General features: G+C 45.0%; 1 protein-coding gene across 1 annotated transcript in view; it reads left to right on the top strand.

Moving 5' to 3' along the window:
* Positions 1–9,756: 9,756 nt before the first annotated feature.
* Positions 9,757–13,552, top strand: part of AK1 (adenylate kinase 1) — a 57,864-nt gene continuing 54,068 nt past the window's right edge. Inside the window, exon 1 of the mRNA XM_028714678.2 lies at positions 9,757–9,947. Within this exon, the coding sequence (XP_028570511.1) occupies positions 9,885–9,947 (63 nt within the window). The 5' untranslated portion in view covers positions 9,757–9,884. The remainder of the gene's footprint in view (positions 9,948–13,552) is intronic.

Genomic DNA, 13,552 nt, shown 5'->3' with positions numbered 1-13,552 from the left:
AAGGACTGTGCTGCAGCCATCACAGTGGCAGCGGGCAATGCATTCCTGGGAGGCCAGATCTGCCCCTGTGGATCCTGCCGCCTGAGGTGGTTATCTCACTTTGCCTCATAGGTGGGCTGGCCCTGCCTGCTGTAGGGCAGGTGAGCGTGGCTTCACCAAAACGGCATTGTGGGCTTAATGGGAAGGCCTGGTGCGCTATGTTAGGCCCATTGGCTGGTGGTTCCCTACTGCTTAGTGTTACAGAACAAGAAGATTGGTAGCTAATCCCATTGTCCCATGTATTCACGTATTTCTGAAATCTAAGGCACATACAAATCACCATGGTTTGTCACAAAGCTGCTGCCTATTCTGTGTTGTATACACAACTGTTTCCTAGCCTTACAGAACCGTCATAGAATTAGGGGCCCAAGTTCCCCTAAAGAGTAGCTACTTTTTGTCTTGGGGTTCTTTTAGACTGCCCGGGTAGTCAGATGTGCTTCTCTCTTTTTTTTCCTATTGGTCACCTGTTTGGGTTGATAAAGTAGTATTCAGGCTTTCTATTCACACAAAGCTTTGCATTAGGAGATATCACTTGGCTTGATGAAGAGTTGCATACAATGCAAAAGCCTGCAGCAAAGAAATAACTGCAAAATGCAAACACTTGCAGCTTCCCCTAGGACCAAATAAGTGACTGTTGTGTCTAATGGCTTCTCACTGACAATCATACACCAGGATAATTTTAGAGTCCTGCTGCTTTGACTACATTTGCAGACAAGAAGCACGATTAGCATGGACAATCAGGACAATCATTTGGCCAAGTCTTTCTTCCTCAAGCTTGAACGGCACTATTAGTTTATGGCCAAATGGCTCCACAAGACTTCCTGTAGAAAGACTGAAGAAGAGCCCTGCTGGATGAGTCCAAGATGGGTCAAGCATCTGTTTTGCACAGTGATCTATCGGGTGCCTGTGGGAAGCCCATAGGCAGGACGTGATAAAGGACATAGACCTTTAAAAATGCATTGCACATTGAAGATGGCATTTGTTTGGATTTGAAGTTCCACTTTGGACCTCTGTGGGCTGAGATATCTGACACTGGTCAGCACTCTTTCAGTCATTCTTCCTTTGGCTAAGTTGGTCAAAATTTATTGTGCCAGGTCCGGTTAAATGTTTGTAGAAGCATCTTGACTCGCATGTGCTGACTGCCAAGTAAAGAACTGCACATCTAACCAGCAAGGGTGGAAGTTTTGTAATGATTTGTATGGAAATAAATACTGCTACATCTTTGTCTTGTTCCCTTTTCTCTGTTACCAGTTTTAAAAATTAATCCATCTTAGGCTGCAATCTTAAATGCATTCACAAGCCCCACGGAGACTAAGCCCCACTGAGCACCATGGGGCTGGCTTCTGAATAAGCATACTGTATGAAGGATCAGACTGGGGCTGCAACCTGTGCACACTTAATTGGAAAGTTCACCCAGTGGCTGATTCTTGAGCTGATTTCTTCATCTCTGAAATGAGACAGTCAATTCCAGCAGTCTCCAGCATTTTCATACAGGGGACTCACTCAGACATGCATTTGGGGGCCCATCTCTTAATTTTTCTAACCAATTCAATTGAATATAAGTTTATTGTTCTAGCCAAAGGCCATGACAAACCTGCAGCAACAGTACTAATAAACAATACAGACCATATATACACCAATCAAATAAGCCAACATCCATGATGTAAGAGAGAGGGTGATTTAAAACTAAACCTGTGAAGCACCACAATAATTCATAGTGATTTTATCTAACTCTTTCCCTGATTTTTTGTGTGTGTTTTTTTGCAGCCAGTGCTGCACTCTGTATTAGAAAGCTATTGTCATTCAAAGGAAACCAAGCAGTTTATTGCTTGCTTTTGTGAATAATGTTTTCAGAAAGTGATCTCTTGGATCTCCATTTGAGGAGCAGGCTAACAGATAACGAGTAATGTCTTCCACCTCAGGTTGACCACAAACACCACCTTGCGGGACCTTGTTGCAGTAGCTGTCCATGTCCATGGTGGTCATCCCTTTGAAATGCAGCTCTGTAAAGGCATTTCTTAAGGAAGCTGGTGGGCTTGATCAGATAACTAGCCAAAAAATGCTCTGTTCTTGGGAGTGGATACTAAGGGGGAAATTCAGTATTTCTAATAAGTTGCAGGTCCCTTCTGGATTCTATCCAGAAGATCCAATCCCTTAGCTGACATATATTCAAGGTAAATGTAGAGTTCAGTTCTGGAAAATAATCATAATCTAAAATATCTTGACAAGCTGCTTTTCAGCACTGGTTCTCACCCAATTCCCTATAGCACAGCACAGGAAAACACTCAATTGGCATAACAGCAATTCTTCTAATATACTATGACTGCTATCAGTTCTTGCCTTAATTGTTGGCCACCTGGAGTAAGCACTTTGCTATCAAATTTCTTTTGGACAGCTTCAATCAGCTGCCCTCCCTTGTTGTAATAGAACTTCATCAATGCTCCTGTTTGCTGTGCTTTGACTTTCACTGCCTCCATACAACCTTTCCAAGAGAGGGTTTCACTAAAGAGCACACACAGATATCTAAATGAATGAGTTTGTTTTGCAGCTTGCTGATCTAAGCACCATTTATACCTAGGACCAAGTCATAATCTTGGTCCTAGAGTGTAATTTATAGATAGGCTTTCCTGTTTACAGTATGTGCTGAACACCTCCAAGAGATTTTTGAGGTCCAATCGCGAAAGAGAGAAGAGCAACGCATCATCTGCATGCATCAAGATTGAGATCTCTCTGTTCCTAATTACTGGAGAGGGGGAGCTTGCATTGCCTAAATATGGCACCAACTCATTAATATATAAAGGTTAAAAAGAGTGGGAGCCAGAATGCAACCTTTGAAAGGCCTCGGCCATACCAACATTTAAACATACTCTGACCCTCATTTCAGTATTGCTGTATAGTTATTAGATCAACAGCAGAAATCTGCAGTCAATATTGGCAAATGTCTGCAATTGCCAGTCAAAACAGTCTGTTTTGATTAATAGAGGCAAACACAGAAAGATAAAAAAAGGCTACATAAAGGTTATTCTTAATGTTTTTAGTCTATTTCCCTATACTATAGTTCAGAATTTGATCAAATTTGATCAATGTTACTGTGTCCTTTTCTGAACCTCGCTTGTTTTCATGAATAACATTATTTTGCCACCAGTCTGATAACTTTTGAAGGAGATACCAGGCATATAGTTTTGAAGACATGTCTAACAAGCTAAGCAACCAATAGTTTTTGCCAGTGTTGTATATAAGCCAGCCATGGTAGGCATCCACCATTATATGTATTCCTTACAGAGGAAGCCGTAAAGGTAAAGGGACCCCTGACCATTAGGTCCAGTCGTGGCTGACTCTGGGGTTGCGGCGCTCATCTCGCTTTATTGGCCAAGGGAGCCGGCGTACAGCTTCGGGTCATGTGGCCAGCATCACTAAGCCACTTCTGGCGAACCAGAGCAGCACACGGAAACGCCATTTACCTTCCCGCCGGAGTGGTACCTATTTATCTACTTGCACTTTGACATGCTTTCAAACTTCTAGGTTGGCAGGAGCAGGGACCGAGCAACAGGAGCTCATCCCGTCGCGGGGATTCAAACCTCCAACCTTCTGATCGGCAAGTCCTAGGCCCGTGGTTTAACCAATAGCGCCACCCGCGTCCCCAGAGGAAGCCTTATTTTATAGTAAATAATTGCCATAAACTCATTACAGGAGACTGGTTGCCATTCAGGTAGGTTGATCAATATACTGTTGTTGATACAAGCAGTTGCCTAAATTGAGCACCAAATATATTGGATAAATATTTAACCGAATCAGAGGCAGGAACTGAGGTTTCCTGTGATGATTTTCTTTTCTTTTTTTATATACATTTTTATTGATTTTTTTTAACATATCAGTTCCAACAGTCATACAACATATCTTCACATCTTATACAGTATTTTTTACTTCTGTCAACACCTCTAATGATTTTCTGTTCTTTATCACTTATTCTGCATTTCTTAATTTCCTATTACAATTAATTGTCCTTAACTAATACAGTGGTACCTCGGGTTACATACGCTTCAGGTTACATACGCTTCAGGTTACAGACTCCGCTAACCCAGAAATAGTGCTTCAGGTTAAGGACTTTGCTTCAGGATGAGAACAGAAATCGTGCTCCAGTGGCGCGGTGGCAGCAGGAGGCCCCATTAGCTAAAGTGGTGCTTCAGGTTAAGAACAGTTTCGGGTTTAATTAAGAAAGCACTTTTTAATGTTTGGTCTAGATATCAGGATCTTTTGATAAGAAAAACACCCAAATGGATTTCACCAACTGAAGCGCAGGCACACAAAAAAACTTAATATGGAAAATAAGTGGTTGAGATACTCAGATTTATTGGTTGAAGATGGGGAGGGATTTATGTTAAAATCATTTGAACAAATCAAAGATAAAGTAAATTGGCTTCAATATTACCAAATTAATGAATTATTTAAGATTGATAAGAAAAAAGGTTTTGCAATTGAGAAAACCAAACTGGAAACGGAGTTGTTAGATACTAATGTTAAAAATCTGTCTAAAATGTATAGTTTGTTATTGGAGTAGCATACAAAAGATGAGCAAGTAAAATTGGTTATGATTGATTGGGCACAAGATGTGGTGTCCCACATCTAATATAATGATGGAGGACTGGGAGAGACTTCGGAAGAAAGGGGTAAAGTTTACTGCATGTACAATGTTAAAGGAAAATATTATGAAAATGATGTATAGATGGTACTTAACCCCTGTTAAACTGGCGAAGATCTACCACAATTGTGATAATTTATGCTGGAAATGTAAAGAAAAGGAAGGTACTTTCTATCATATGTGGTGGACTTGCTCCAAGGTAAAAGACTTCTGGGGGGAAATTTATAATGAATTTTAAAAAATGATGAAATATACATTTATGAAGAAACCAGAAGCCTTTCTCCTTGGAATAATAGGTTCTGAACTGCCCAAAAAAGATGTAAAAGTATTTTTGTATGCCACAACTGCTGCACGGATTTTATTAGCCAAAAAATGGAAAGCACAAGAACTACCAACGGTAGAAGAATGGCAGATGAAGATGATGGAGTTTATGGAGCTGGCTGACCTCACCGGGAGAATCTGCGACCAGAAAGAAGAGGAACACCAAGAAGACTGGAATAAATTTAAAGACTATTTGAATAAATATTGTAATATTAAAGACATGTAACCACCTGAAAGAAACAATTAGGCCTAGGATTAAAATGGAATTAAATTTATAAATAAGAAAATGTACGATAAGGAAAGCTATGTAATATGATCAGGACTGTGATATGGTCTTTTGAAACTCTGATATTGGAAACTGCTACATATAATTACTAAGAAATTCGGATGGAAGAAATTCGAGGAAGTCAAATACTATGTTTATGAAGATGGATGGTACTTAATTTTAATTAATTAAGTGGTAATACGTTGTATGTATCTTTTTTCTTTTTTCTCTTTTTTCCTATTTTTTGTTTGTCTTTCAGATAATTCATATATTTACTCCAATGTTCTAAGAATCTCTGATCCTGCAGGTTTCGAATCCTTCCTGTTAATTTATCTAGTTCTATAGAACTAGATGTGATGATCTCATTTCATTGAAATCCCAGGACACCAGTTCCCAGAATTTGTTTTCTCTCTGCTCCATTACTGCTAGTTCCAATTCCTGCCACTTAGTTTTTGTATTTTCAGCTTAATTGTTTTTGAGCAGACTCTTCTATTCCTACCTACATTTGATGGATTCACTGTGAGACCATTTCAGTCTTTTTACGCTCACAGATTCGGTTGTATGTATGCATTTTATTAGAGCACACAGGGTCATTGATATTGGAATGTGGTCACTTTCTGGTCATTGTAACCCTTCAAAAGTGTTCACAAAAGTGACCATGGAATTTTATTCCAATACATGACTATGGCAGTGAGACTTTTATACACACAAAGATGGAAAGATTCATCTTTACCAACAATGGAAGAATGGTTGTTAATAATTGTTGGCTATAGCTGAGATGACCTCATGAGAAGAGAAGACTCCCTGGAAAAGACCCTGATGCTGGGAAAGATGGAGGGCACAAGGAGAAGGGGACGGCAGAGGACAAGATGGTTGGACAGTGTTCTCGAAGCCACAAACATGAGTCTGACCAAACTGCGGGAGGCAGTGGAGGACAGAAGTGCCTGCCGTGCTCTGGTCCAGGGGGTCACGAAGAGTCGGACACGACTAAACGACTAAACAACAACAACATAGCTGAGATGGCAAAATTGACATGTTTAATCAAAGACACAGTTGCTGTTTACTAAAGGTTGGAAATTTCTTATAGACTTCTTGCATGAAAAAGAAAATGAAGTAATGGTAGTTGGGTTTGAAGACTGAAGATAATGTTGAGTTATAGAAAATGGTTTTGTTAGGTGTAATACTGGAGTGGTGAATTGAATAATGTTTACAAATAGTCAATAGATGAGGAATCAGAAGTTACTGATTTTCCTTTCTTCTTTTTCCAATCATCTCTTCTTTCTCTCTTTCTCTTCATTTCTCTATTTGTGCTTTTACCTAGGTTAACTTTTTACTTTTGACAAAAAATATAATTAATAAAAAAAATTGTATAGTTTTTTCTAAATTCCAATAAAATCTATTTTTTAAAAAAGTGTTCACAAAAGTGAATAATGAATGAGAGATTATAATGCAGTTAATAGCACTTCTACTGCATTTGTTCAAATAAGAATGTGGACCCTTAGCAATGTCTACAGGACTCCCATGAAGGATATATTCCTTTACAAATTCCAACAATTTCAGGCCCTGTGCATTATATTTCTTGTCCAAAGAACAAAGAGAGGTTAGGAAAATATCTTCCAAATCTAAGCTTAAAGGTAGCAAGAGACCCTCTGGCAGTTGCTTAACAGCTGGCTGACTAGAAGAGTTATAATCCTGTAAATTGGCGGCAGGCGAGCGAGCATTTTACAAACAGGGAGCCATTGAAGAAAATGCCCATTCTCTCATTGAGGAGCCACATGAAGAAGGGATTCAGAGCAGAGCCGTCTTTCCCATAGGGCTTAGTGGTGTGTCGCACCAGGGTGCCAGCCTCTCAGGGGCGCCTCAGCAAGTGGAGCAGCAGCGCGGCTTTGCTGGTGGAATTCCCTTTCCCTGCACGCCCGCCAGCTGCGCCCCACCAACCATAAGGCTGGTGGGCGTGCAGCTTCCCTCCCAAGCCTCTGCAGGGATCGCCCTCCTTCTGAGGAAGCTTGGGAGGGGTGCAACTTCACTCCCAAGCCTCCCGCAGCGGCATGGGGGAGAGTTGTGCCGCCCCCTGCTCTGATGGCTGGCAGTGCACAGCTACGGCCACCACAACACTACCCATGGTAATTTGGGGGCGCTGGGCAGATATTTGCACCCTGGCACCGCATCTGCTAAAGACGGCCCTGCTTCAGAGAATGATCTTAGGGTCCAGGTAGGCAGGGGTGCTTTAATTCCTCCTCACTTTCTGCCATCAAGGTTTTGTCATCTGCATATCTGAGGTTGTTGATATTTCTTCCGGCAATCTTAATTCCAGTTTGGGATTCATCCAGCCCAGCCTTTCGCATGATGTATTCTGCATATAAATTAAATAAGCAGGTAGACAAAATACAGCCTTGTCGTACTCCTTTCCCAATTTTGAACCAATCAGTTGTTCCATATCCAGTTCTAACTGTAGCTTCTTGTCCCACATAGAGATTTCTCAGGAGACAGATGAGGTGATCAGGCACTCCCATTTCTTTAAGAACTTGCCATAGTTTGCTGTGGTCGACACAGTCAAAGGCTTTTGCATAGTCAATGAAGCAGAAGTAGATGTCTTTCTGGAACTCTCTAGCTTTCTCCATAATCCAGCGCATGTTTGCAATTTGGTCTCTGGTTCCTCTGCCTCTTCTAAATCCAGCTTGCACTTCTGGGAGTTCTCGATCCACATACTGCTTGAGCCTTCCTTGTAGAATTTTAAGCATAACCTTGCTAGCGTGTGAAATGAGTGCAATTGTGCGGTAGTTGGAGCATTCTTTGGCACTGCCCTTCTTTGGGATTGGGATGTAGACTGATCTTCTCCTTAATGAGGGTGAAAGAGGAGAGCGCAAAATATGGTCTGAAGCTCAACATCAAAAAAACGAAGATCATGGCCACTGGTCCCATCACCTCCTGGCAAATAGAAGGGGAAGAAATGGAGGCAGTGAGAGATTTTACTTTCTTGGGCTCCATGATCACTGCAGATGGTGACAGCAGCCACGAAATTAAAAGACACCTGCTTCTTGGGAGAAGGGCAATGACAGGCCTAGACAGCATCTTGAGAAGTAGAGACGTCACCTTGCCGACAAAGGTCCGTATAGTTAAAGCCATGGTTTTCCCAGTAGTGATGTATGGAAGTGAGAGCTGGACCATAAAGAAGGCTGATTGCAGAAGAATTGATGCTTTTGAATTATGGTGCTGGAGAAGACTCTTGAGAGTCCCATGGACTGCAAGAAGATCAAATGCATCCATTCTTAAGGAAATCAGCCCTGAGTGCTCACTGGAAGGACAGATCGTGAAGCTGAGGCTCCAGTACTTTGGCCACCTCATGAGAAGAGAAGACTCCCTGGAGAAGACACTGATGCTGGGAAAGATGGAGGGCACAAGGAGAAGGGGGCGACAGAGGATGAGATGGTTGGATAGTGTTTTCGAGGTTACCAGCATGAGTTTGACCAAACTGCGGGAGGTAGTGGAGGACAGAGGTGCCTGGCGTGCTCTGGTCCATGGGGTCACGAAGAGTCGGACACGACTAAACGACTAAACAACAACAACAAAGGCAGGGGTGTAGTGGGGGGGCTGGGGGGGCACTACCCCTGGCACATTTTTGAGATGGAGTGCGACCAGGCACCTGGTTCCTCGTTCCCAGCAGCAGAGCGTACACTCCGCTGCTGCAAGTTGGTTCATATAGAGAGAGGCAGTGCTGGAGGTATTGTGGTCCTGAGCCATTTAAGGCTTTATAGGTCAATACCAGCACTTTGAGTTGGGCCTGGGAACCAATTAGCAGTCAGTACAATTGGGCCAGCATCGGGGTTATATGCTCGAGCCATTCTGCCCTGGCAAGCGGCCACTGAGTTCTGCTCCAGCTGAAGTTTCCGAACCATCTTCAGAGGCAGTTTTACATAAAGCATTGCAGTAATCTAATTTAGGAGTTACCAGAGCATAGATGAAAGTAGACTATCCCTGTCCAGGTAAGGGTGCACCTGGGCCACCTGCAGAAGCTGATGGAAAACAGGCCACGTTGCTGAGGCCACCTGAGATCCAGGAGTACCATGGGCACAGCCAGGATTTTTTTGGAGGGGGCAGGCCTTTTGTTGTGGGGAGGGGGGCAGAACCTCAGTTTGCTATGGTTACGTCCATGAGTACCACCGCTAAGCGACATACCTGCTCCTTCAGACGGAGTGTAACGCCATCGAGGGCAGGCCAGCTCACAGCCTATCCAGATGAAACCAAACGCATCCTTGCCTTCTCTTAGCATCACCAGCAGCACACCCACCTAGCCTCTGGCTTCCCTAGACGTTGCAATAGTTTGCCCCCCCCCCCCCGCGCGCGTCCTGCTCTGTCTGCCCTCCCACCCTCGGGGGATTCCACCAAGGACCAGGCGCTGTTCCAGCGCCATCTGGTCGACGGCGCGCGCGCTGCGCAGCCTCCCGCCTCCAGTCCCCGGGCGGAGGAGCGGCCGCCCATCGCCGCAGCAAGTAGACCCGGTTGGAGGAGGAAGAAGGCGGGAGGCAGCGGCTGGCTGGCTGGACGGACGGACGGACCCACGAACAGGTTGGCTGTTGCTTGTCGCCGGCGCCTGCCCAGCTCAGAGACACTGCCATCGCCATGAGCGAAACAGCCGACGCCCGCGACTACGTCTCCCGCCGGGAGATCCCGCAGCTTTTTGAGGTGAGCCAGCCACTGGGATCGCCTGTGCGCTCCTTCTCTGCTGGTCTCCTTTCGGGGTAGCGTTCCCGGGGTAGCCTTGCCACCTGTTTGCCATGTGTGCGGTCGCAGCTGAAGAAGAGCGCGTCCGCCACCTCCTCCTCTGAGCATGCACAAAACGCCCCTTTGCCTCGTGGTCGGGGCAGGAGGGAGGCGGACGGGCAGCTCGCCCGGTTCTCCGCTGATTTGAACGCCAGAGCTGGGTCCCCTGGAGTCTGGCCACAAAAGGCAGACCTGTCGGAGGGCTCAACTGAGGGAGGTGTTCAGGAAGGCTTGTTTCCACACCCTGACAAATGATAGCCCCCAAATTAAGTCCGCGCTGGTGAGTTAAAAATTGCGTGGGAAGATGCCCCATAACTATGTCCAGAGCAACTATGCCTCATGTTAGCCTTCACCCCTGTTTTATAATGGGCTAATATCTGGAAAAGCAGAGTTCAAATCTTTGCTTGGCCAGCCATGAAACTTCCCGAGTCACCTTTTGCCAGACACAGCCTCTCAGCCTAACTTACCTACCCCACAGAATAGCTGTCAACTTTCCCATTTTCTTGCGAGGAATCCTATTCGGAATAAGGGAATTTCCCTTAGAGAAAGGGAAACCTTGACAGCTATGCCCCACAGGGAGGTTGTTGTGACAATAAAATGGGGAGGTTGGTAACCACGTAAAAACCACCCTGAGGTCCTGGGAGGGGGTGGGGGATATAAATGTAATAAATAAAAAGACCCAGGAGTGATGTGTCCCAAGTATTAATATGAAGAACAAGCAAGTATCTTAGCATGTGCAAAGTGCTAACGCTCCACCATGCATTTGAGGTTACAACAGACGGCTTCTGGGTCAAGAGAACCTAGTATGAGTCACCTTTGAGAAATCAGTGAGCAGCATGGAAAATTCCCTTTGGCAGAGGAGAGTGAGGGATAATGCCCCACCCCCTATGCCCTCAGGTGTTTGTTTCTTGACCACCTTTGCATGAAGAAGAAATGTGCCGGCTTGATGCCTCGACAGCTTAGCAACCTAGCTGGCATTAACCTGTATTGATTGCTAAATGAATTGACTCAATTATTGCCCTCTTGAAAGGGAGCCTGTGTGATCAAGCTGTTAAGCTGCCATTATTGTGAGACTCAGGGAGCTGTTTTTAATAAACAAGACACAAATCAACGTCCAGAGCGAAGTTGAGAGGAACTTTCTCCATATGGCTGGTTTTGCATTTGGCTCCTGGTCACAGTCAATCATTGGAGGTCCCCGCGGAGCCAGTAATTAAAGAGGAAATGTGAGGCTCCAATTCAAAACACAATTCCCAGGGGTGTAAGCACAGCTGAGGAACTTACAGAATGCTTTTCTTATACAGTGGTACCTTGGATTACATACGCTTCAGGTTACAGACTCCGCTAACTCAGAAATAGTACCTCGGGTTAAGAACTTTGCTACAGGATGAGAACAGAAATCGGGCTCCGGCGGCACGGCAGCAGCAGGAGGCCCCGTTAGCTAAAGTGGTGCTTCAGGTTAAGAACAGTTTCAGGTTAAGAATGGACCTCCAGAATGAATTAAGTACTTAACCCAAGGTACCACTGTATGTGTTGACTTGCACAAGTGCTGGTGCCCCATAAAAAAAATTCCCATAGCATTTAATAGGGAAAGACATTAGCTTTGCATGCAGGAGGTGCAAAGTTCAACCCCTAGCATCTCCAGGTAGGGCAGGGGAAAACCTTTGTCTAAAGTCCTATTGACTTCAAAGGGCCTTACTCTCAGGTATAGGACTGCAGTCTTGGTTACTGTGGCTAGCAGCTACTGACAAACCCCATTCTTCAAATGTGTCAAATCCCCTTGCGAAGCCGCAAGCCAATTCACACCCTGGGGCAACAGATTTTATAATGCAGGATTGGTGCCAACATATTGCTCTGCTTTCCTTTGGACCACCTCAGTGAAGCCAAGAGGGAGGTCTTGTCAACTGGGCAGCCTAACTCCAGACACACTGCCCAGGGAGGCCACTTTAGCACTGCCAACACAGTGGCTTGACTTCACTTGGAGACACACTCCATTGTCTCTCAAGACAGACGGATGACGACAACAACAACAGCAACAGCAACAACAACAATGGGGAACTTTTTAAAAATCTGAGGACCTTGTTGTCTTCTTCTGATGGGTAGAGGGCACAGGCCAGTGGTGGCAGGGCCAGAGACAAGTGTTGGCAGAGCAAGGAATGTAAATATTACCTTAGCCTGGTAGGCTACTTTTCACAGCCTCTCACAGGCAGGGGGGCATAGGAAGGGTGCCCAAACGGCAGCGTGGGGCTTGCATCTGCCAGGCAGACTCTGTGGGCGGATCGCCGCCACGTCCCCATGTGCGGATCGCCGTGGCAGCCCCCCGAATGGATTGCCACCATGCCCCCTAAACGGATCGCTGCTGCGCCCCCCCCCCAGGGCAGATCACCACCATGCCCCTGTGCACAGATCACCGCCCTGCCCCCCCATGGGCAGATCGCCCCCCCTGCCACTCTGGGTGCTAGAGCAGCTAGCTACGCCCCTGCTCACAGCACCCTGCTCTGCCAGACATCCAGGCAAGCATTCAACAACACCTAAAGAGGGAGCAGTCATGAGTATGGCTGGGGAGAGGCTGTAGCATGGGGAATATCTCAAGGGTCAAACAAAAAGACTTTGGCCCCTGGACCTCAGGTCCCTCCCCCCATGCCCCTGTTATAATGGATGATATGATTATGTATCCCCCTTTCCATTGCTCTGCAGTAATTCAAGGTGTGTTTACACCATTGTAGCATCCCAACACAGTAACTGTCTCCATGGCTAAGCCCTGGATTCCGCTGTCCCAGACACACCTCTTACCAGAGCATACAAATCCAGTTACAGATGGGTAGCCGTGTTGGTCTGCCATAGTCAAAACAAAAAAAATTCCTTCCAGTAGCACCTTAAAGACCAACTAAGTTAGTTCTTGGTATGAGCTTTCGTGTGCATGCACACTTCTTCAGATACACACTGTGTGTATCTGAAGAAGTGTGCATGCACACGAAAGCTCATACCAAGAACTAACTTAGTTGGTCTTTAAGGTGCTACTGGAAGGAATTTTTTTTGTTCAGAGCATACAAAGTGAGGGACAGGACTATTTTATTTTGAGGCAGGGGTGAGGAACCTTTTTTCTGTAGAGGACCACATTCCCACCCACCCCTGCAGGGGTAAAACAGCAAAAGGAACCATAAGTTTTTGGCTCCATTCTTGTTTCCACATTAATTAATCTGTGTCATTTAAAGAAGCTACATACTGTACATTCATATTTCAATATGGCTTGGAACATGTACTTAAATGCAACTTCCGTCATTAATTATGGGTTGCAAAATGTATTTAAATGCATGTTAAATACATTTAATGTGGGACAGTGGTTAAGGGTGTCACACTAGGACCTGGGAGAGACCAGGGTTCGAACCCCCACTTGGACATGAAGCTCAATGGGTACAATCATGGGCAAGTCACTGCCTTTCAACCTAACCTACCTCACAGGGTTGTTGTAGAGTTTAAATGAGGAGGGGGAGCACCATGTATACCACCTTGAGCTCATTGGAGAAAAC

Source organism: Podarcis muralis, chromosome Z (genome assembly GCF_964188315.1).
Source record: "Podarcis muralis chromosome Z, rPodMur119.hap1.1, whole genome shotgun sequence".
NCBI lineage: Eukaryota > Metazoa > Chordata > Lepidosauria > Squamata > Lacertidae > Podarcis > Podarcis muralis.
This window is presented reverse-complemented; position numbering and strand designations above follow the sequence as displayed.